Source organism: Balaenoptera ricei, chromosome 17, assembly GCF_028023285.1.
Source record: "Balaenoptera ricei isolate mBalRic1 chromosome 17, mBalRic1.hap2, whole genome shotgun sequence".
NCBI lineage: Eukaryota > Metazoa > Chordata > Mammalia > Artiodactyla > Balaenopteridae > Balaenoptera > Balaenoptera ricei.
The window spans coordinates 74,243,090-74,268,662 of record NC_082655.1 but is presented as its reverse complement, the minus strand read 5'-3'; the positions used below and the strand labels follow the sequence as shown (position 1 = coordinate 74,268,662).

The 25,573-nt window shown below is 42.4% G+C and overlaps 1 protein-coding gene across 6 annotated transcripts in view; it reads right to left on the bottom strand.

Annotated features, from left to right (window-relative positions):
• The window catches only part of ASPH (aspartate beta-hydroxylase), a 223,564-nt gene that overhangs the window by 97,302 nt on the left and 100,689 nt on the right, over positions 1-25,573 (bottom strand). For all 6 annotated transcript variants that reach the window (XM_059902195.1, XM_059902196.1, XM_059902198.1 and 3 more), the window contains one exon: positions 13,096-13,137. In XM_059902195.1, coding sequence (XP_059758178.1) covers positions 13,096-13,137 — 42 coding nt within the window. The remainder of the gene's footprint in view (positions 1-13,095; positions 13,138-25,573) is intronic.

Genomic DNA, 25,573 nt, shown 5'->3' with positions numbered 1-25,573 from the left:
TGGTGAACCAGGAAAGGAACAAACAAAAGGTACCATCAATGGTATTGAAGAAACAAAGGAAAGTACTTTAAAAATCACTGGATATTTTAAAAAAAAGAATTATGATCATTTTCCCCCCAAGTGGCAGTTGTCAAGAGTTTCAAAATGGGGCTCTAATCAATGTCAACCGTTTCACAGACAGCATTCCTGTGATACCCTAGTAGCACTGCTCTTGGAGTTAAGATGATCTGGCTGTGTGAAGAAGCACCTAGGAGCTGCTTTTCTTAACCCATCATCCCTGTCATTAAAAACACTTAGGTTTCTGAATTCTCAGGTCTATGCGAAGAGAACTGCACGGATACACCCCTTGTTCGCTAACTGAGGACCAGCCCAAATGTCATCCTCTATGAAGACGTCCGTTCTTTCCACCCTACCCTCCCACCCCCAGCAGTGACTTATTCCCTCCTTGGTGCTCCCACCGCGTCTTGCTCATAACCTCTGCCTCCTTATATTGTTTGCTTTATTTTATTTGCTTTATTTTCAGGGCACTCCACAGAGCATGGCAAACAAACAAAGCTGGAACACTGGTTGATTTAATGAATCATCCCTCTTAACTAGAAGCTGTTGTCCCTTGACTCAGTTCCCACGCTCGTTCCTTAAGAAGTCAACACACATAGGGGTGGACCGGGACCATACCTTCACCCAACACAAGTGAATCTCCGGTAAAAGAAATGTATTAGGATATATGCAGTTCCTACCCTTACTCCTTTCATCCACATGAGCTGACTTCTTAAAAATTAACTCAAAGGCAAAATCAGTGTTCTCTGATTCTACCATAATCAGGTGGACAAATGTACTTATGATCTGAAATAAGTTTAGAATTTACAATATAAGTTGCTGCACATTTGCCTTAAATGATTAATATCTCTAGTAGTGAACAATTTGGAGGATGTATGAAATGGATTCCTTTAACTACCTCAGTGATGTTTTTTTATGACTTTAACAGAAAAGAGTTTTTAAAAAGTTCTCCCTGGCCATCCCAGAATGCATCCACGCCAAGGAACTGTACAACGCTGAGCAGCTTCTGTGTGTAAAGCACAGCCGGGCCCCATCAGGAGAGGGCAAAGCATGAGTCAAAATAGTGGAGTATATTTGCTCTCTATTATTAGGTTTATATTTTTCCCCAAACGTCTTCATCCCATATAGGAACCTATCTTCAATCAATGTTATGTCCTAGGTCCCCAGATGTTTTATAACCTGCACATGATGAGGGTTACATTAGTTAAACAGCAAAAATCCCAAAGAGGGCGGTTTCTGCCCCTGGCTGCTGCAGCCGGGTGGAGGAAGAGGACAGTAGGGCCAGAGGGCTTGAGCACAGTCTGCCTGGAAGTGGGTCTCTCCTAGTCAAAGGCCAGAGAGGCAGTCAGTGTCTTCCCAGCTGGCATCTGTGCAGCGTTGGAAGGGCTGAACTTGCTTCCAACATTTGCTGACATCAGTGCGACAGTAACTAGTGGTAACAGAAAAAGCTAGACTTAGGAAAGCGTCATTGTTCCTTAATACCTGAAGTTCGAGTGTGGGTAGATGGCGACTGAGAATTTGTTAACATTTTTCTCTTAGTCCCGATTTAAATTTGCAAGGTTTAGCAAAGGAATGGGCCCATGTGAGGTGAGAAGAGGGTTTGCAGATGAGTCGCGAAAGAGGAAAAGGGTCCAAAACCAAATTCAGACACAGACACCCTGCCCAGCTCAGTATCCTACCAACGCCACAATGAGGAAGCAGCCAGTTCTCAGACCTGCACCGCTGGTGAGAGGTCTGCTTACCATTTGTGGCTCATATATTTATCTTTAGGAGAGCTGTTTAATAAACTTACGATAGTTCTTCCCATAGTATAGGTTCAGCTCCTCTCCGATAATCCTTTTGTTGTTTTTATATTTTATTAAAGAGTCCCTTCAAACTGGATTCAAATATTATCAAGGAATGGTATCGGAACCAAGTGGACCCAATGAAAAAGTTTGAGTTAAGAGGATCCTGGTGCACAGACCAAGCTGACCAGGTAATCAGCATGCCTTACCTAGTACTTCTCAACTTAACTGCTCATTACGATGACTGTGTTCCAGAGGCAGGAAATCACAGCATCTGGGAGTGGGACCCAGGGCATTTTCTGAAAACTCCCACACGTGACGCTAACGTGGAGGCGGGGCTGAGAAATGCTGCATTATACACCGCTGCCTACACGGAAGCGAGTTGTGTTTAAGTGCATCCCTGGTTTCAGTAGCGGTTCATTATCCATATACCAGCTTCCAATGTTCTGGATGGAGGGCCAGCAGGACAGCGGGGGGTTAAATAAAAGCATTCAGGCAGCTGATAAACCCTGAGTGTCGCTGATGTCCCTGCACCAACCTCGTGCCCTGCTGCCATCACCCTGGACCAGCTCCTAAGAGTCCATGGCACGGCTGGCGGTGGGCTCTGCCCTATGCCAGGGCCCCTGGGGAATTTCAGTGCTCCTCCTCTATGTGAAAATACTCTGTCAGCACACATCCTCCCACTCGCAGCCTTTCTTGTGGTCTTTTCCCGAACCCCTGGGGTAGTTAGCGGCTTCTCCCCATTCCTAAGATACATCTGCCTGTTGCCTACTGGATGGCCTTCCGACACCACCTGCTGCTTGTGCCTCACTTTCCTGAGTGTCTGCCTGACCTCAGGCTCCAGCCACTGCGGAGCAGCCTCAATAACAGCAAAGGGCTGCAGGATCTAAGTAGATAAAGTAGAAAGAACATTCTAGCAAAGGAGAAAAGCACGACTGACATGGTGCTAGGGATAAATAGACCAGCTTCCCAGGCAGAATGTAATCAAATCACCCAAACTGAAACAGAAAGGATTTGATTTACTTTCACTATTACTAATACTTTCTGTTGTCAACACATATTTGATTTTTTAATGAAAGATATAAACATATGGCAAGAATTACCGCTGCAAATGTCAGTACAATTCACCATTATATCAGAAGAATGAAAAATGCTGTGAGGAAGAACTCTGTAATCAGACTGAGGTAATTTTCAGTAATACGTTTTTCAAACTAAGGCACTCTCCAATTTGAAGTCTTGTTTAAGTAAATGAATATATTCAACTACCAACAGCACTGTCTTTTTATGGCACATTTTTTGAAAGCTTAGTTTTAAGCTTGCTTGTGCATATGCAGCTAATATGTCACTCTTTAATATGCTTCGGTATACAAATAGACAATGTGTTAATACACAAAAAATGGATTATTCCGATTCAAAGACAGAGTCTCATTTCCCATCAGTTAAAAGAAAATTTAGATCCTAATGATAATTTTAAAACACACTAATATCTGAGTTTTTTCCTTAAGAAATCTATTTTTCTTCCCTGCTCATGTTGTCACAATCATTACAGAAATGAGCATTGTAAAATGTTGAGTGTTCAATGGGAAACATTAGAATGGGATTTTAATGATAACAAAGAATTTGCTATTATTGTCCTGCGGTGTGTTTGACTGAAGATCCACTCTAGTGGAAACAGGTGCCTGAATTATCACTCGTACTACAATACAGTTAAAAATCATGAAATGAAAAATAAAAACAAAGCAAGTGTGTATTTCAACACAGCTAAAAACCTCTACTTCACTTGCTGAGACTGGTAATATATGCTGAGCTTATTGAAATCACTAAAATTGCTGTAATTAAACTTCTCTCTAAATCAGACTTGTATAAGAGTCAGAAATCTCCTATAATTAACTTATCTGGAGAAGTAATCAGACAATAACTGCTGGTATATTTTAGGAACTACTAAAACTACTGTAGCTGTTGAATGTAATGACTATAATAAATCTCCAACAGCAGTTATCTCATAATGTCTTTTCACAGCTGCAAGGGTGGGAGGGAGATTGTTTTTTCAAAGCTTTGCCCTGAGTTGGTTTAAGTGTGCTATTGCTACATTGCTCTTCTACATTAAGGGAAAATTCTGAAGCCATAGTGGTGTGGCCTGAACTGAACCACCAGCCTATGCTACATCTAAATGGGTTGTGGTACTAATAATGAAAAACTTACTGTGTTTTAGGGACTGCTAAAGACAATGAACCAAAGCACCTCCAATCGACAGCTAAAAGACAGAAGACCTACATACACTGACCGTGCAGGAACTGAGTTTAAGGCAGTGATGACTTGGTCAAGCCCATGTACATCAATGAAAAGGACCCTAAGAGACCAAATAATTGAAGCTTGATGACAGGTGTCTCCACAGTCAGAAACTACAGTTCTTATCTCAATAAGATAATGAATAAATCCTTTGCTGGAAGAATTTATTCTTTGCCTCACTCTTCCCAAGCTCCCAAAAACAAAGTCATCTGAATCAAGGTTGTCCGATGTTTCTGTACGTATTTTATTATTTTATAATGGCAAAGTATATGAAAGCACGGTGATATTGTTAGACCTGTTCAAGGTACCAAACCAGACCAGAGAACGCCATTCTCTCATGTATTCATTCATACACTCATTTATCCCAACCATTATGTACCTGTAAGGCATTGTACATGAAGTTAATAGATTAAAAACCAATTGGGAAAATATTTTGGTAATACAAAATCCAGCAAGGGGTTAATATCAGTAATACAAATGAAACCACTGAAAATCAACAAGAAAAAATTTTTTAACTAAAATACGAAGAGGCAGTTCACAGTAAGGGAATCCAGAATGGGTTGGAGATACCCAGCTTCTTCAGTATTCAGAGTGTTAGTATTCTGTATTTCACTCATTAAATCAATGAAATATCACTGAAACATTAAAACAATTATTTGAAGGCACTAGAACATGACTAAAGACAGGGAGAAACTTAAAAATAGAAGAGTTTACTCTTGAAAGATTGTTTCTACATTGGGTAAGAATGATGAGTTTGTGGTTTTCTTGCATGGGCAGTGTCCTTCCTCACTGAAGGGCGCAGATGGCGGCATTCAGAGCGACAGAGCAGATAGAAATTTAAAGGAGAAATGTTGGAAGCAGGAGAGCCACAGAAGGACCGAGATCCTGAGAGTAAACTCTGCCCAAATCCCTGGCTGATGGTTAACTTTCCATCTTCATGGGTAACCCCAGGGAGGCTGGTGAAAAAGCAAGCAGAAACTCGAAGAGGATGCATTCGTTACACATGACTGCAAAACAAACCACCCCCCAAACTCAGCAGCTTGCAACAACCATAAACATTTATTATCTTACACAAGTTCTTCGCTCCACAGACCTGCCTAAAGGGCTGCTTGTGTATTCTCATAACATGGCAACTGGTTTCCCCCAGAGCAAGTATCCAGAGGAAAGCAAGGTAGAAGCTGCAATGTCTGTTATGACCTAGCCTTGGAAGTCACACTCTGTCATTTCTGCAATACCCTCTGAGTCACACAGGTTCGCCCTATTCAGTGAAGAGAGAACTACAGAGAGGCATGAATGCTAGGAGGCAAGAATCCTCGGGAGTCTTCGTGGAGGCAAACTATGGCAGAAATCGATCTTCAAAAAACATAACTGCTTCTGGTGAAATCTGTAAGTTTGTTGTGTTTTGCCTGAATACATTTCTCAATACACACACAGTTTCAGTAGTAGAAAATAGATGTCCTCCTGGCTTGAGATATAACTTGGGCAGAAGGTAGTGCTGGCAAAGCAACCGGAAACTTAGAACCGGAATCCCACATGCAAAGGGAAATCCCAGAAGCAAGCCCCGAAATCTGAGTATGAATCCTGCCCAAATCTTCAGCAGACCAGTAAATTATGCAGGCACAGGGCACCTCGACCGCCACCCACCAGAGGGCTAGACTTAAAAACAGCAGTTAGAAGCCAAAAAACCTAAGCAGAGGCAGTAGTTGCTTCCTACTTCAGGGGAGACAGATTTTTTCCGTTTGAGCCCAAGCAAAGTAACTGTGTACTAGACACCAACAACTCCCAGAAAAAGCAAAACAAATTCCAGAGTTGCTACAACATATAACATACACAATCCAGCTTCTGACCAAAAATTACTAGACATGCAAAGAAAACGGACTCGCCTGACTCATGATCAGGATACAAAAAAGCAGTCAATAGCAACCGCTTTTGAGTGTGCCCAAACATCAGGTTTATTAGAAAAACACTTCAAATCAGTGATTACAAATGAGTACAAAGAACTGCAGAAAAACAAGGTATTAATGAGTGAACAGATACAAAATCTTGACGGTGAAATGGAAACTATAAAAAAGAAGCAATTGGAAATCTAGAGCTGAAAAGAACAGTAGCTGGAATGAAATTTTAACTAGATGGACTCAACAGCAGATTTGAAATGGCAAAAGAAAGAATCACTGAACTTAAAGATAGAGCAATAGAAATTATGCAATACATAGGAAAAAAATGAATGAAGGTCCAAAACCTGTGAGACAGTATCATGCAGTCCAACATGTAACTAATTGGAACACCAGAAGTAGTGAAGAGAGAAAGAAGAAAAAAAATACTTGAAATAATGGCTAAAAAATACTTAATTCACAAGATCTTTTTGATAAGGATTACATGAGAAACTATGTGAAAATAACTTGAGATATAGTACATTGTAGACACAAAGTTCATTCATACTTGGATATTCTGTTCATAATTCTCTCTGCCCACCATTTAGGCTATTTGCATCTCATATTATCACCATCAGATGAAGAGGCAATCAAAGGAAATGGAATTAACCACATTTTTTCATACTACAACTATTTTATTCAGCCCCTACTATGTAATGGTTAATTGCCACTGGAGAGATGTAATGGTTAATTTTATGCATCAAATTAACCAGGCTATGGTACCCAGATATTTGGTCAAACTTATCTGGATGTTGCTGTGAAGGTATTTTTTTATATGAGAAGATATTTTTTAGATGAGACTAACATTTCAATCAGTCAACTTTGAGTAAAGCAGATTTTTCTGCATAATGTCAGTGGGCCTCATCCAATCAGTTGGAGGCCCAAAGAAAAAGATTGACACCCCTCCCCGCCCCCCAAGAAAGAGGGAATTCTGCCTCCAGAATGTCTTTGGCCTTGAGCTATAACATCAACTCTCTTCTGGGTCTCCAGTTTGCCTGCCTGCCTGCCCTGCAGATTTCAGACTCGCTGCCTGTACAATGTCATGAGCCAGTTCCCTAAAATACATCTCTCTGTGTCTGTGTTTCTTTCTAAACACACACACACACACTATTGGTTCTCTTTCTCTGGAGAACCTTGACTAATACAAGGGTGGGGATGTCATGGTTCCCACCCTTAAGAAGTTTTTTGTGTGTGTGTCTAAAAATTAAGGGGAAACTAAAAATACATGTCAAAAATCTGAAACACAAGGTTTCTTGGGAACAGAGAGGAGAAGTACATCTTCTAGCCTGGGGTAGGAGATGGGGGTGTAGTCAGGGAAGGCTTCCTGGCAGAGGTCATCGCTAAGCTCAGTTCTGAGGAACAGGAGTTTGTGACTGTGAAGTGGGGAGTCAAGGAAGCGCATTTTGAACAGAGGAAAGACATAAGCAGGAGCCAGATCCCGAGATGCTTTAGGTGCTGCCGTGAGGAGTCTAGTTTTTAATCCTCAGGGCAATGTTCTCCGTTTTTGCTCAAATATGTTATATACAGTTGTAAGAATCCCAGGAAAAACTTCATAGAGATAGACATACTGATATTTTAAAAACATGAAAACTTCTTAATTAGGCTTGATTATTGCCCTTGTTGGCTCTCTCTCTATTTTCCTTATGATCACAGAAAACTCAGAAATATCCATATGAGGTACTGGTTGCATTAAGCTGATTTAAGGGCAGTAATATAGCCATCCCAGCCTTTTCTCTAAGTTGCATAAAAAATGTCATTTGTTAGTGTAAATGTGACTTGTTTTCTAGTGCCATCTGGTGTTTTGTTGAGGCACTATTACTTTTAAAAGAACACAAATAGTAACCAGGAAATCTTTAAATGCCTTCTTAAAGACGTTCACAAAATATAGTGAGTAAGCATATCCTTAATTGTAATGAATAATATAGTGGGACATTAAATATTAATCTAAATCAAAGGAGAATTTCTGGAAAAGACCCTGATCCAGAAGCAGTTTTATCTAACACACACACACACACACACAGACATACAAACACATGCAAAAGCACATTCCCTTTTTGCAGGCACGGGTATATTCTGTTGCTCCTCAAATTTCTTTAAAGGCTCACAAATCCTGTTCTAATAACTGACATTTGACATGTATTAAATCAGTAACACATTGCATACTTTTAACGTTCAATGAATCTGTTAATGCACAACTTTTTAAGAAGTCACTTTTGACTCCTTTCTCTCATACCCCATATCCTAACCATTAGCAAATCCTACAGACCTCACATGGGAATATATGCAGAATCTAACCACCGCTCACCACATCTACCCCACATCCTAATCCCAGTTGTCACCATCTCATGCCCGGACCACCGCAAGCATCTTCTAAGTGGCCTCCCTGCTTCTAATTTTGCATCCCTACATCCAGAATGAGCCTTTTGAAATATAAAGCAGATCATATCAATCTTCTTCTCAGGATCTCCCAATGGTTTCCCACCTCACTTGAGATCATATTCAAAGCCCTTCTTCAAAGCTTTATGTGATTTGGACCCTATAACCCCTCTGATCTCACCCCCTCCTCTCTCTCTCCCTTCATATTCCTCACCTGCCCCACTGGCCTCCTTACTAATCCTCACACGTGCTAAGCACACCTCCCCGAGGGACTATGAACATGTTTTTCATATTCATATTCCACCCTTGGAACTCACTTCTCCCAGGTGGCTGCAGAGCTCACGCCCTTGCATCTTGCATCTCCAAATGTCACTGTCCAAGAGGCCTATCAGCAGAGCAACACCCCAGCCCACTGTCATTCTCTGTACTCTTTTCCTGTTTTATATTCCTTTTCATACTTATCACTGCATATTATATTCTATTTTTTTTAAATTATATACTTCCCTACATACACATACACTAAAATATAAGTACCACGAGAACTGGGACTTTGTTTTTATTGAATGTTTTAGCCCCAGTGCCTAAAACAGGGCCTGGCACATAGCAGGTACTCAATATGTACTGAATAAATGGATGAATAAAAATAACTGTTTGAACTGGACATTTCATAAGCCATTGTTGTGTTGCTCACACTTCCATTCTGTGGGTGTGAAATATGGAATGTGTGGGAAGAGATGACATCCAGTGGGGAGAAACTGATATAGCAATTTTAGCTAAAACAGATGTAAATAATCTGATTCAATTTAAGAAGCTGGCATCTCCAAAGAGGGCCTGTTTTGGAATGAGCCCTATTCCAAACCTATGACTCTATCAAAATATACTAAACCTGATTCTCTAAAAGAAAAGGATCATATAATTATTAATTCTAAGTAAAAATAATATCTTCCCCCTCTCATCCGCGGTTCTTTGATAAAGAACTTGAGGGAGATAACGCAGTAGAAAATTAGACAACCTAATGGTTCATCCTGAGACAAATTTACAATTACCATTTTAAAAAATCTCCATTTCTATTATTATGAAATTAATGTCTGGCTATTAAAACATTCAGTTTTTTCACCACATATTCCAGAAATGGAATATTTCCCCTTCCCTCTGCCCTCCCAGTTAACAGCACTGTATGAATCTATCCGAGTAAAAAACGGATGGAATTCCCAAAGCTGACAATTTGCTCAAATAGGATTTTCAGTGAATCTGGGGTAACATTGACTCATTACGTCTTTTAATCCTAAGACTCTTCCTGGATGTCACAATCAATAAAAGACTTCAGTTGCCAACACCCCTCGGTTGGTACTGGTATAGGTATTAATATAAGTTCTGCACGATGGAGAGTGAGAAGCCGACCAGGTGAAGCTGCTGCGGATTCTCTCCACAGGTTCCGTGAAGAAACAGCCAAGGGAGCCCACCTCCCAGGCCGCCGGAAAGATCGCTTTAGGCTCAGAACCCCGGGAGGGTGAAGCTGCGCAAAGGGTACCAGAGGGAACCGGGCAGTGCAGAGGGACACGCAGCCCCAGGGAGGAAACGGAGCCCTGCAGAGTGAGCAGCCTGAGGTCACAGGAACGCTGTGCACGGCGTCTGGAGCAGGGTTTGTCCCTGCTTATGTCGGCAATAAGTGACCTCCACAACCCACCCTCCCGTCTCTACCTCTGCAAGAAGGTGCTGGAGTGAGCCTCCCGGAAGCAAACCAGTCAGAGTGTGAAGTGGAAAGGCTCTGCTCTGCACAGGCACTTGCATGGGCTGGGCATGGTGCCCCACTGCATGAAGAAACCCGTCCTGACTCTGCCATGGTCTGGCCCCTGACTTTCTCTCCAAGTGCCCTGCACGCACTCTCAGCTTGTTAGGGGTGCTCCAGCCTCTCAGGCCTTCACTCCCGCCTCAGGACCTTTGCACAGACTGTTCTCTGCTTGGAGTGCTCTTAGCCAAGTCTTCCCACAGTGGCCTTGAGCAACTCATTAACCTCCTCAGAGACCTTCTGAGAGTGAGAACCCGATGTGTAAGGCCTGTAAACCACTGGAAAGGACTTCGGTTTTACCCCGCGGAAGATGTGAAGAGGCTGGAGGCATGTGAGCAACATGATACGACTTAGGTTTGAAAAGGGTCACTGCGGCTACTGAATTGAGAAAGATTATAGAGACAAAGGAAGGCCAGTTAGGAGGCAAGTGAAATAATCAGGCAAGAGATGGTGGCAGCTGGGACCCAGGTGGTAGACGGGGGAAGGTGGCAGGAAGTAGCTGGATTCGGGATCCATTCGGAAGAGAGGACAGGGTTTGCTGATGGAATGACAGGGAGGCAGGAGAGAGAAGATTTGTAGGAGGAGAGAAGATTTGTAGGAGGAGTGTATTTTCAGGGGAAGGTCAGGAGTTCCGTTTTATACCCAACTGAGGGCACCAGGTAGCCATCAGGCAGACAGCTGGACATACCTGTCTAGCGTTCAGGGAAGAGACCCAGCCTGCAGTTAAAGCAGTAGTCTTTGTCATAAAGACATATTTAAAGCCATGAGATTTGATGGGATCATCAAGGGAGTGTGTGTAGATGGAGACCCACTCTGAGGACTGATCCTGGAGCCTCCAATGCTTGATGGTCAGGGCGAAAAGGAGCAACCACCCAAAGAGACTGGGAAAAAGCAAACAGTAGAGATAGGAGGAAAGTCAGGAGACTGTGGCATCTTGCAGGCCAAGGGAAGGAAGTGTTCCGGAGGACAGGAAGTGATCAGTTCTATCAAAATCTGCTGATACCCTCCTCTCTGCTTTGTCTTTTCTCCTTAGTACTCATCACTACCCAACAGAGTAAGTAATGAATATAGTGGAAGATGGGGGAGAGCTTGTGTGAGTAGATGATCAGGTGAAATCCCAGTCATCTATACATAAAAGCCAGCCAACGGTTTCCAATATGGAGGAGAAAATTGCGGAATTCAGAAGTTATTTAGAAATGCATAGGTGCATTATTTAGGACAACCTAAATGTCCATTCACAGATATATGGATAAAGATGTAGTACATATATACAATGGAGTAGTACATATATACAATGGAATACTACTCAGCCATACAAAAGAATGAAATAATGCCATTTGCAGCAACATGGATGCAACTAGAGATTATCATACTAAGTGAAGTCAGAAAAAGAAAGACCAATACCATATGATAGCACTTAAATGTGGAATCTAAAATATGACACAAATGAACCTATCTATGAAACAGAAACAGACTCACGGACATAAAGAACAGACTTGTGGTTGCCAAGGGAAAGGGGGTTGGGGGAGGGATGAATTGGTAGGTTGGGGTTAGCAGATTTAAGCTATTATATATGGAATGAATAAACAACAAAGTCCTACTGTATAGCACAGAGAACTATATTCAATATCCTATGATAAACCATAATGGAAAAGAATATTTAAAAAAACAATATATATAAATGTATAACTGAATCACTTTGCTGTACAGCAGAAATTAACACAACATTGTAAATCAACTATATTTCAATTAAAAAAAAAGAAATGCATAGGGAAGTACTAGAAGAAACAACTAAAAATGTTGGGATGGGACTCATGGATAGGGAGTAGTAGGGTAGAAGAATATTGTTTTTCTTTATAAGTCACACTTTAAAAATTAGACCTGCATACCACTTTAATATAAAATTAAAAACAACCAGTCAGAAAAAAAAATGCATGAGCTAAATGCTTGGTTCCCAGCCTAAGGGCTATAAAATAATGGCCACAGGCCAGTAACTCCATATACTCAAGTAGTATTTACATACTGAGTAAGATCTTGGACCTTACACGAACTGTATCTTTTAAGTGTAAACACTGCTTTTATCACTACAAATTAAAGCCATTCCTGAAACTCCAATAATGTTTAATCGTTGATAATTTTATCATTCAACTGACTCAAAGTATAAACACTATTCTATGATCATCCATATAATATTTATAAATTTAACTATAAATTTAATAGCTCCTCACTCTAAGTTTAACAACCTTTGTGAGAGTTGAATTAAAATTCTACTCCATTCTTAAATTTATTAGAATGCCTCTGTAATAAGTTCTTAGAAGGCAGAGATGACGTTTTCTATATGGATGTAACTGTTTGCATGCCTTTCTTTCCAACAATTCAGAGTTCCTTCAAAAAAGAACACGTTCTAATAATCTTTGGATCTCTCTACTTAGCACAGTTGTCAACAAAGGTGACAATAATAATTAACATTTCCTAAGTGCTTTCCCTGTGCTAGACACTGGGACTTTAAGAACTTTACATATATTTTCACTTAATTACTATTGTGGAAACAGTTCCTAGAAGTTGGTACTATTATTATTATTCCCATATCACAGAAGAGGAAACTGTGGCACAGAGGCTAAGTAATTCTCAAGATGCACGTACAGTGAATGACAAAACCAGGATTAGAAGCCAATCTCTCTCCAGAGCCTTAGCTTTTAAGGTTTATGTAGAATATTAATGTCTGTTGATAAAATCATTGAAATAATAAACTCACTGGCAATTTATTTTAACTAGTGATATAAAATAAAATCATGTTATTCATGGAGAGTATTGATCCAATAACTTTTCCCTACGTATACTTGAAACGTTGTTGATTTGATAATCTCACCTTTTTCTTTTTTTTCTGGATCATCTGTTTTCTTATTTGTTTCTGAAAAGACAAAGCAAAATAAGTACTGTGAGTCACGATTCAATATCTCAAATTACAGGACTATCTTTAAATGAATTCAAATAAATATCGTTTAAGAACAATATTTCTAGGATTAAGAGATACACACTCCTGTATATAAAACAGATAAACAACAAGAACCTACTGTACAGCACAGGGAATTATATTCAATATCTTGTAATAACCTACAATGGAAAAGAATCTGAAAAATTATATATATATATGACTGAAGCACTTTGTTGTACACCTGAAACTAACACAACATTGTAAATTAATTACACTTCAATTTAAAAAAAAAGAAAAATATTTCTGGGCAAACAATTCAATTTTCCTAAATCCTGAATTCTTTACACATGCAATCTGTTATAAAATATTAAGGATTTGAATAACTTACAAAAGTCGCCAAGCAGTAAGTAGGTATTGGGCACCAGGCTGAATGTTCCTGGTCTACAAGGTGGGGGTGGGTCATCTCCACCAACAGTAAGTGCCCCTGTGGGTGCAAACTGGGTCAGGAGAAGCCCTCCTCAAGGCCTGTCCAATATTTTTATTGTCTCCTAAAGCCATATACTACTTTATAATAGGGACTGTGTGCTTTAAAGGAATGCAGCACGCCACCCTACTGAGAACTAGCCTCACTCCTCGAGGAGTTCATACATCCACAGGGGACCCACTGGGGATGCCCACACTGAGCCCAGGTGCGCTATAGCTCACCTGCCGAGGAGAGGCTGTATCAGCCTCTCACTAGGTTAATCCCAGCTGGTGTCTCTCCACCAATGCATGCAGCTGCCGAGCACAGCGAAACCCACCAAGAACCTGGACAGGCCAAAGAACACCCACCACAGACAAGGAACAACAGCACATGACCTGACTGCGGAAACAAGCTCGTTTCTGCATTTATAACCTCCTATCTGGCCTTTTGTTTAGTACAGATTAGGATCTAGTTAATTTTCAAGGTAGACCAGTTAATTTCTGTCCCAGTAGGTGCTTATCTAGTTTTTGAGAATTCCTAGGAATGATGTGTATGCGCGAGTTCCAGTGGGGATGGGGCAGAGTTTGGGAGATTAAAAAAATCATAGATTCCAGGGACTTCCCTGGAGGCGCAGTGGTTAAGAATCCGCCTGCCAATTCAGGGGACACGGGTTCGAGCCCTGGTCCGGGAAGATCCCACATGCCGCGGAGCAACTAAGCCCGTGCGCCACAACTACTGAGCCTGTGCTCTAGAGCCCGTGAGACACAACTACTGAGACCGCATGCCACAACTACTGAAGCCCACGTGCCTAGAGTCCGTGCTCTGCAACAAGAGAAGCCACCACAATGAGAAGCCCGTGCACCGCAACCAAGAGTAGCCCCCGTTCACCGCAACTAGAGAAAGCCCGCGCGCAGCAACGAAGACCCAACGCAGCCAAAAATAAATAATTAATTTTTAAAAAGCCATAGATTCCATCCTTTCCCCAGAGTAGATGTGAGAGGGTGCGGGTGCCGTGCAGGGTGCGTTCGGGGTTGCAGTCATGATCGTTGGATTTTTTCATCCCCAGTTTCCCACATTCATTCATATAAGCCATTTCATTTTTTGGAGGCGAGAAGTAAATCTGAGGCAGGCTCCTGATGCAAGGGGGATTTTTATCCATCAAGTGTCTTTCTCCTTTGAGACCCCAGGCGAGAGGAAGCAAACTGACTAAAAGTGTGCCAGCTTGGTGCCAAGCACAAGGCACGTCTCTTGTCTCCCGACACCCTCTGCAGAAGGTCTTATCTCCTTCTTCGTGCAGAGGAGGAAGCGGAAGCTGAGAAAGTAGAGGGCCCAAGTCATCAGGGTCAGCGGTGCACACAGTTCCAAAACATATGTTCTTTCTCCTGTGCCAGCCTCTACTTTTGTTGCAAGGGAAACGAAGGGAAAGAGAAGTGCAGGTCTTGACTTTTGCAAAGAGTGGGTTTTATAACGTTGGCTGTACACACACTAGCCAGTGCTGCAGGAGGTATGAGGATATAAAATAAAAAGACTTCTAGATCTCTACTGAACTTTCTAGAATTTCTGATCTTATTAATATACCCTCCTTATCAGTACAGGCAGTACATCAGTTAGTAAGCTGCACTCTTGTAGGCATCAGGGATACAGGATAGTAGAAAAGCATCAGAAATCTCGATCTCCAAGGAGCTCTCTTTCTGCGGTACCAGCAATGCCTGCAGGAGCGCTGGGAGTCTCCCCACCTTCCAGTAATCTGTTACCTGACACGTGGTTAGTGTAATTTTAAAAATCAAGCATAAAATGCAAGTTTCTAAGTTGACTAGAGAAGACGGGTGGGTGCTGGTCATGAAGAAAAGTTTAGGGCTCTCCACAAATCTTCCTGCCCCTGGGGGGAAACCAAGGAAGGAGGAGTGGATTGAACTGGTCACCTTTTAAATAGGTGTGGGAGGGCCCTGGCCAGGTGCGCTCCCAGGAATCCGGGCCGCCGTGTTTGTGTCTCCTGCAACGCAATACCTAGGACGGGCGAGAGGCTGCCCTAAGAAGGCCTAGCCCAATCGTTCCAGCCCTGGGGCGAAAGCTCTCGGTTGTGTCCTCTTCTGCCCCACCTCGCATCAGCATGCTGAGATCTGAGACTCGTGTTTGGGTGTGGAAAATACACAGAGCAGGGAATTTTAGCTTCTCGGGTTTTCAGTGCTTATATTTAGCTTAGGTAAAGTTTTCTAAGAGATCCAGCTTACCTCATTAGCATCCTGCACAGTAGAATAAAGCGTGACTTTGCTTTACTTTACTCTTTGTACATAGGCTTCCCTGGGAGACCTCAAATGGCCCTCGATGTGCCAATAAGGAAAATGATTTATTAAAATTTAACTGTCTGCCAGGCATAGTTCTAAACACTTAATGCAGATGATCCCATTTAACACGATCAGCTCTGAAAGGTAATTTTAATTCTGTAGATCAGGCAACTGGCTTAGAGAGGCTAAGGAATCTTGCCAAGGGTTGCAGAACAATTAAGACCGATTCAGAAGGTCACACTCTACAACAATACTATGTTAGTCACGCTCTGTATATTCCAATAGCGGGCAGTCCATACATAAAAGGGAACTCTACACTCAATCCAACCCAGAAAATTACAAAAGTACAATCTCACTGGTAACTCGAATTTAGTGTTTAAATACATAACACGAAAAGAAAGCGATGTTACACGTTCTCTAACTGTACTAACATTACTTTTTCTTTTTTTTTGACAGTGCAGAATCATTTTTAAAATCAACATGAAATTAATGAATAAAATGCTGAAAATCAAACATTGTTCAAATATATGGGACAGCATGGCACAAATCTTCATGAAACAAAAACATTATGATGTTCCTTTGCTGACAATCCGGAACTGCAGAGCACTCAGTCTCAGAAATCTACAAAGTGAGTCAACGTGTCAGAATTTGAAGCTGTTATTAAAGACAATCAGTGTGGCAGATATAATGGACCACGAAACTACTGCCTACAGCACATGTGGATGTAATGAGGTATTTGAAGATAATCAAGAGAAAAGTTGCATTTAGACTTTCTTTTTAAAACTATACCACATATAAAGATTTCAAACTTACGAAACATTGTGTTGAATACAAGGTCATTTTCATTTTTATGAAAGAAAACGACGTGGAATTTGATATAATTCAACGAGCATTTCTGGTATACATACTATATATCAGATACCGTGCTAAAAAATGGGGATAGGAAAATAAATGACTCATTCTTTGTTCCTGAATAGTCCACAGTAGAGTAAGAGAGACAAAACGATTGCACCATGTGGTAGAGCCCAGCCAGTTGCTCTCCTGTGTCCAAGTGGACTACTTCCCCAGGCCACTGCACCTAGACGGTGCACATGGCCCGTCTCACCAGTAGAATGCTGACACAAAAGTGATGTCTGCCACTTCCAGGCCAGGCCCTACGTCTCCTGTGGCATCCTCCACACTCTCTTTGTTCATCAGTTAGTACAGTGCAGGGGATCTGCAGAAAACTCCAAAGCCAAAAGGAACGGTGGGCAGCTGGTTGTATGGGTCAGAGCCCGCACCTCCCACCCAGAAAGAGAACCCTTTGCTGGGATAAACCACTGCCCTTTGGGGGCTGTCTGTTAAGTTACTAGACCCTGACCAATAGACAGTATAATGTAAATGTAGTTTTCAAAATGAAAGCACAGCATAGGGAGCTCTAGGAACACAAGACTGAGGCCCCTAAGTGATGGTGAGGGGGGAAAGGGAGGGAGGGAATTCCTAGAGAAAGAGGCAACTGGAGACTCATCCCAAAAGATAAGCAGGATTTACCTGGGGTGGGGAAAATGGGACAGAATACTACGTTGCGTGTACGAATTTAAAGGGTACAGAGGACTAGAGAAGGTACTGGACCGGTAAGCAAAGTGGGTTTTCACCTAAAAGCAATGTAGAGCCATTCAAATACTCGCAGCAATACTCCAGACATGATCAGATTTGCAGCTGTAAAGTCCTCAACGGAGAACAGTTTGGAAGAGTTGGGAGCTAGGAAAGGCAGAAAGGCCAGTTACTGGTCTGCCGCAGTTCCCCACGGCAGGAATGAGAAACGCAAGGTTTGGCGCAGAAAAGAGGAAGCAGATCAAAGAGATAGCGCGTGGAAGCATCAAAGGAACTTTCTGACCAAGGAGACAAGTGGTAGAATATGGAGGATGAGAGGTCGTCAAGGAACGAAGGATTTCCAGGTTTCTGGATTAGACAACCAGGTAAATGGTGGCACCAGAAGTGGAGAAAGGCTACAGGAGAATGGGGACGAGCAGATGTACGGAGAACAGGCTGGGCTCCAACTGCATATGGGACATCAAGGAGGTGAAGTCCACAGGCTGGCGGATATTGAGTTCTGTAGCAAGTTCAAGGCTGGAGGTGTGTGCTTGAGGGTAACTGAAGCCATGGAATGGATGAGATCCGACTGAAAGAAAGGCCAGAACCCTGAGGCGCCGGCGCACAAGGAAACAGTATTGGGAGCACACTTATCTATTGGGAAAGGTAATAACGGAGACTACAGCACAATGATTCCCTTCCGAAGAGATGTCCTCAGCTCCAACTGATGGCTGCCATGTGGGAGAGTAAAGCGCAGTATTCTCAGGGCTTCCGATTCCTTTTTCCCTTCTCCCGGGTCTTCAGGCACCGCTGCAGCGCCCGCTGCGTGAGCTCCCGGACGCGCAGCTGGCCCTCCTTGCAGGGCACCACGGTGGCGGTCCTGCCGAGGCGCTCGGTCACTTTCATCCCGGCCCCCGGCTACCGGGCCGGGCCGGGCTGAACAGGTGTCTGGGCCGGCGGGCGCGGGCGGGCACAGAGACCCCGGGGCGCCTCTCCCCGGCGCAGCAGAGCCCCTTCGCCCCGGGCAGGCGGGAATCGGAGAGGAGGCGGCAGCGGGGAGGGCGACCCCCCAGGTGGCGGGGGGTCGGAGACGCCGCGGTGCAGGGGCCCGGCTGCTCCGGCCCCGGCCCCGGCCCCAGCCCTGGCGGCGGCGCGCGGGGCTGCAGTTGGGAGGAAACTTTTGCGCCGGATCCCACCTCCTCCGCGGCGCGCCTCACTCTGGGCTCCCGCCTACTTTTTCTTTTTCGACACTATTTAACAGAATAAGAAAAATCTTACTAAAAAAAACAGGATCTTAATCTTTTAAAAACTGTCATACAACCATTAAAGAAAAATCACTTTTGTATATTCAATTATTCTGAACGCAATCATATTGCAGCTACTGCGCTCATCTGCCTACTGGCCAGTTCTTGTTGGCAAAGCTAATCTCCATCCAGGCCTGTGTGTCCTCCCGAGTCCCTGGTCACACTGGCATCTGTTCACCCCCCAAGACCCAGACCTGGGGCTCCGCTTCTCCCTGACCCAGTCTTCACTAAGTCACCTGGTCCCCGTCCTCTCTCTCCACTAGCGCTTCCCCAGGTCAGGTCCTATCACAACATCTCCTGGACTATTACTCCTTAGTTACCTAACTGCCCTCCACCAGCTTGTGGCCGCCCTCCAATGGCTTCCACCTTCCACCTGGTGCCCACCTGAGCACCCTAGACTCTAGGCCGTGAATGACCTCAGCCAGCAGGCGTTTCAGCCTCTCTGACCCTCAGTCTCCTCGTCTGCAAGCAGGGTAATAACACCCACGTGCTGGGAAAACTCAACTCCCTACCTCAGCACTTCGCAGAGTAAGTGCAGTCAGTAAAAGTGGTCTGCTTAGCCTGAAAGTCTTTTTCTAAGCGTTTCTTCTGGGCACACTGGAAGAGAAAACAACACTTTCTAGAACCCCAGAAGCTTCGTCCCTTTGTGTCTAGCTCTCCTTTTCTGCCCAGAGAATGAAGATGAGAAGAAAGAGAACCTTCTGTACCCTATGCTGCCCTTCCAGCTGCTCAGAATCCTTGGTCCCCTTAACCAGGCTGAAGTTAATATCCCCACCGTGTGACGGTCAACAGAGGATCCGAGGGTACAGGGGAGGAGAGTGGCCGCACCAGGGAATTAGCAGAACTTCTAGGTGCCGGACAAAAACCTACAGAGGATAGATGCAGGGGCTCTTTCATTTTCATTCTGCTCCCAAATGTAGCATAATAGGAAATGTTAAACAAAATAAATACACATTACCTACTAGAAATAGGGTAAGAAAGAGGTTGAAGGTACGCCTTTGTGATTTTAGTCATCAAAAATGCTATAATATTCTAAAATACTAGTAAATATAAGATGAACCAATTTTGTTATGTAACAAAACAAAAAATAATATACTTCAAAATAATGACAATGTAGAGAAGAATTCTGCATTTTATTGCACTCAAATAACATTCAACAGAAGATGATTACATTATTTTTAGAAAATCCATTGATGTTGCCCAGCTTGGCATACATCTGTGAAGACAAGGCTCATTCATTGAGATATTTGGAATTAGAAAGTATTTGAAGTTGACCACAGCGTAATGAATCCTCAATGTCCAGAGTTCTAGAGATGATTATATACAAAAATCCAGCAAAATTTATTCTACGCATTTATCAGTTCTATGTGACTCCTAAGTTTCCCTAAAAAAATATGGCTTTATAAAAAGTAGTGTTCTATAATTCACCATACGGAGTAAGAGCTTTATGAGATTTTTGAGTAGCAACTCTGTATTACCCAGATCACAGCTTTAGAAAATTATTGCTTCTTTACTAACATATTACTTTGGGTTTCACTACATTACGGTTCAGCATAACTTACTACATTGTACCGATGACCTCTAATGATAAAAATATAAAATCTCTTTGATTTTAACCCTAAAAGCAGAAAAAATGTCACTTTATCTTAAAACAATGTGAACATGATCAAGAGCTCCCTGGACACATAAATGAAACCACTTCTTAGAGTTTTTTTTTTATAGCTCAGGGTCCTTTCAAAATGAGGGTGTAGCTACCTTTTTTTTCTAACAAATGAGTATTTTCATCACGGCAGCTATCTCTGGGTCACAAATTACTCACACTAAAAATAGAAGAAATGCTTCAGCGTGGAAAGGAAAAGGCTCAAACACTGTCAAACAGCAGCGGGCCTCTGGCTTGTGAGCACTTTTCACACACCCTACATCACCAAGCCAGAGGCCCTGTGGACTTTTATACACGGAGCGGGCTTCAGCGTTGTATGGGCGTTACTTAACCAGCCAAAGGCAGAACAACCTTTACCTTATGCACCAGTAATTGATAAGAGACTTTCTAAAATTTAAACAAATACTCACGGGACTACAGCTATTCTCCAATCACTCCGAGGTGTGGTAAAGCATTTTTGCATGATGTAACAGGCCATTCCTTTCCCCTGCGTCCTAACAATAATTTCCCCCCCTTATTTTGAAAAATAAATTAACCATGATAATTTAAACTTTTATTGAAATTTAAATTTTTTCTAATTAACAAGCTAAAAGCTACAGGAATCTCAAATGTTGAGTTTTACCCTGAATACTCGAAGCTAATGTAGCAATTTTTTATAAAGGTATTGCTGCAGATATATACAACGCAAATCTTCACAGCTAATAATGACCCCATCAGTGTTTTTAAGACACTCTTAGTGGTTTTAAATCATGTTTCACACAGTGTATACAAGTCAGCCCAACATAGTTAGTGTTAATTACGGATAAGAGATATTAAAACCCTGCCATGACAATTGCTGCTACATCATCAATACGATTATTAACTATTGTCTGAAAAACACATAAATGCAGGTAAGACTAAAAGCTGTGTCACAAAAGGAAAAAGAAAAGAAATCCAATGGATCCACTAAGGCTATCAGAAAAGGACATGCAGGAATGTAACATCACATGTGATTTTTGTTTCTAAAAAAAAATACACTAAAATGCCAGTGGACTATGGTTCATTCAAAACATCTTTAGTGTTCATTCCCAAAGATCTTGGTCTGCTCAGAAATTACTTCACAAGATCTATCCCAGCCATCTTTTGCAGCGTATGGGTAAACTGGTCCTCCTGTGGTGGTAAGGGCAGCCTTTCTGAAGCTTTAAGTATCTGCAAAAATAAGGGGAAATCTAAATTAAAGGACCAACTAGACATAGACTGTGAAACTGCTTCATTTTTACTCTACTTTTAAAAAACCCACCAACAGAAGTAAATGCTTTTTTTTTTTTTTTTTGGGTTGTTGTTGTTTTTAACAGCAACAGGGAAACAGAACGATTCACTACCTGGAGCAGTCCCTGGGGCACCTACTACTATGAAAGTAGTTCCTACTACTTTCACTGCAAAGCTAAGGAAAATTAGAGGTTCTCTAGAGCATCTGAGAATTACAACTGAATTTTAAAATGTCAGTCTTTTGAGAAATACAAGCATTAAATTTCTCCCATCAATGTTTTCACTGTATTAAAAAGAAATGCAGGGCTTCCCTGGTGGTGCAGTGGTTGAGAATCTGCCTGCCAATGCAGGGCACACGGGTTCGAGCCCTGGTCTGGGAAGATCCCACATGCCGCGGAGCAACTGGGCCCGTGAGCCACAACTACTGAGCCTGCGTGTCTGGAGCCTGTGCTCCGCAACAAGAGAGGCCGCGCCAGTGAGAGGCCCGCGCACCGCGATGAAGAGTGGCCCCCGCTTGCCACAACTAGAGAAAGCCCTCGCACAGAAACGAAGACCCAACACAGCCAAAGATAAATAAATAATTAATTAATTTTTAAAAAAAAAGGAATGCAATGGGAGGGGAATCTAGTATGGCATTTGAAACACAAATATAGGAAGAATTTTCAAGGGGCAACAGGATACTGTAAGTTGCAGTTAAAATATATTACTTTAATAATCTTATATCAGTTTTAATGTTACTGAAGATATAAGTGGTTGGTAAAAAAAGTATACACTATTTTAAAAGAAGTAAAATTCATTCTGTCCAACTTTCAACAAATATTTTCTTATTCCGAACTCTAGTGTCTGATTTATTTTACTTTATTTTACCTTTATTTTACCACAGCATTGGATCTATGTTACAATTAGAGTAAAAAAGGAGTTTGTGCACATAAAGGCCCAGTCAAATTTTGATATAATTTCTAAAGCTGGAGTGTGATCCATCCTTCCTTCCTCCCTCCCTCCCTTCCTTCCTTCCTTCCTTCCTCCCTCCCTCCCTTCCTTCCCTATGTATCTGTCTACATGTGTGCATACGTGTGTGTGCGTAACCAGAAATTTTTATATAAGCAGAATTATTTGGTGCTAATGAGAAGTAACTGGAAATTATATGTATACTTTTGTACATCCAACAGAAATGAATGTTTGTCTACCAAAAGACATGTATAAGAATATTCATGGCCGCTTTCTTCATAATAGCCCCAAACTAGAAATAGTCCCTGCAGCCATAAACATAAAAAGGAATTTTTAAATGGAATATTACAGTAAATAGCAGTGATAAAACCAATAACTATAAATATCAAAGTGGATGAAACTCACAGTCATAAAGATGAGCAACAGAAAACAGGCACAAAAAAAGTGTATATATATATATGTGCGTGTTTACTTGCAGTTCTAGTCAATCAAATTCAAAGGCGGGCAGATCAATCTATGATGACAGGTCAGAACAGTAGTTACCTTTTGTGGGCGCGTTACTGGGGGAGGGGAGAGGGAGACACCTCCAGGGGCTGGAAGAACTCTGCGTAGTGGGTACAAGAATGTATCACACGTACAAGTCTATCAAACTGTACCCTCAACATGTGAGCACCTCCCTGTGTGTAAATTACACCTCAACAGAAAGAGTTTTAAAAGATGCGTTTGACCTTAGGTTCCCTTAGAATTTAACCATTAGCTGGAGTGTGAGGGATAAGCGTTTCTGTAACCTGTGCAATCAAAAATCCTGGAGACCATGGGAACTTATTCAAAGTATGAGTACTGGTAACAAGGCAAATAACGTTAAAGCTCAGTTACGGTTTTGAATGACTCAAATTATGCCCCTACATATTTGAAGAAGTCTCCACTCAGAAGTAGTCCACACCAAGCTGCAAACCCAGCATCTCCAAATTCAGGCCAGTGGTCTCTGCCACCCTCTGTTCCTCCCGCCTTCTGTATCTCCATTAAGGTTCCATCATCCATCCATTCAAGCCAGAAGCACAGGAATCAAGCTCGACTCTTCCCCCTCAACCAGCCCCTCTCCCACCAAACTACCTCCACCTCCAAGGTCCGTGAAATCCATCCCTGCTCTGTATCCCTGCCACCAGTTCCAGGTCCCATCACTTCTGCTTAGATGAACACATCTGCCCCCCGACTGGTCTCCACCTCCTCACGGGACTCCTCTGTTCAAATGTGGATCTGATCATACGACTCCTCGGCTTGGAGTTTTTCTGCTGCTTCCCTGCACTTTCAGGCCCACATTCAAATTCGCAAACATCGTTTATGGGATCCTCCGAGAAGCGCCGCCTGCCCATCCACACTGTCTTCTTACACCTGTACCTGGCACACCACCTTGGTCTTTGTGCTGCAAGCACTTGCCGTGACCACCCCCGACGTGCCAGCTCCTTCACTTCCAGCACCTCCTCAAGGCTCCGCTCCAGCACAACCACACGTGGGAGGCCTTGCCTCACGCTTGCACTCCGGGCCCCAACGTCAGGTTAGTTCCCCCTCCTCCGGGCGCTGCCCTGTGTACCACTCTGAGAAGCTAATGACGCCGTACTGGTTGTTACCCCCAGCTGTACACCCACAGGTCTGTGAACCGCTACAAGACAGGGACTGTATTGTTCACTGTGTGTCTTCACTGTCTGGGGCAGAGCCTGTACCGTAGGAGTTGCTTGATACATATTTCTTGAATAGATGAATGATCAAATCAGTAACAATGATATGCGTATTAGGCACTTACTACCATAAGCTAAGACCTCTAGTGCTGACAGCGTAAAGCTGGTTGTGCGTCTTACTGGTCAGTGTTAGAAAATGCTGGGTGACAGGGGAGTCATGAGTGACAGCTCTGGACAGATGCAACGGAGTGAAACCATCACCCCTGCTAGAATATTCAAACGTGAGATGAGTTACAAATGTTATCTCCATTTTCAGAGAGACAAGAGCAAGGAGACCTACCCAGAAACACAGATGCTCACATATCTTCATTTCAAACAGCATGATTATCATCACAAGACATAACTTAAGTTTTTTTTCTGGCGTGCCATGACAGAAAAATTGTTAAAGGAACCAGTTAGTCAAATGGCCTTAAAGTATTGCTTGGCAGGAAATTTAATTTCCTAAGCGATTCCTTCATAAGCCATTCAATCTGTGCTATGTATGTTTATGCTGTCATATTGCTAGAAATATGCTGTATGATTTCAAGTAAAAATATGACTTTGAGGACAAAGGTGAAAACCCACTAAAGGAGCAGAGGTTCCAAAATCAATTTTTTAAAAAAACACAGTATTCAAAATGATTGACTTCTAATATCAGAATGATCAGTTCTTAGGATTGACTTTTTACATCCTTGCCAAAAGTATGCCAGCAAAGCACTGACAAATTTATAAATATAAACAAAAGATGGCAAAGTTTAAATTATTGGACAACTAACTTTTCCACAATGAATCATAATTAATCTTCAACATTTCTGAGTCTTAAGTGAAGTGCTAATGCATGTTAAGAAAAAGATGCCAAAGAATACAATATCTCTGCTTTTATCACATCAAAACGGCTCTCAAAACGCATCAGCTTTTAGGCCTTCATTTATGTGAAATCCTCTAGAGCACAGAAGCTGAGTGTGTGAACTCTGGAGCCAAAATGCAAGAATCGAACTCAGCTCTCCCACTTGTCAGCTCTGAGACGTCAGACAGGTTCCTCTGCCTTGCTGTGCCTCAGTTTTCTCATCTGTAAAATGGAGATAACAGCATGTCTACCTCTTGGGCTACTGGAAATATTTACTAAGGGAGTTAATTCATGTGTGTGTCTAGATAGCGTGACATACATAATGCTTAATAAAAGTTAGCACTGTCTCCTGGTAGGCGGCTGGATACAA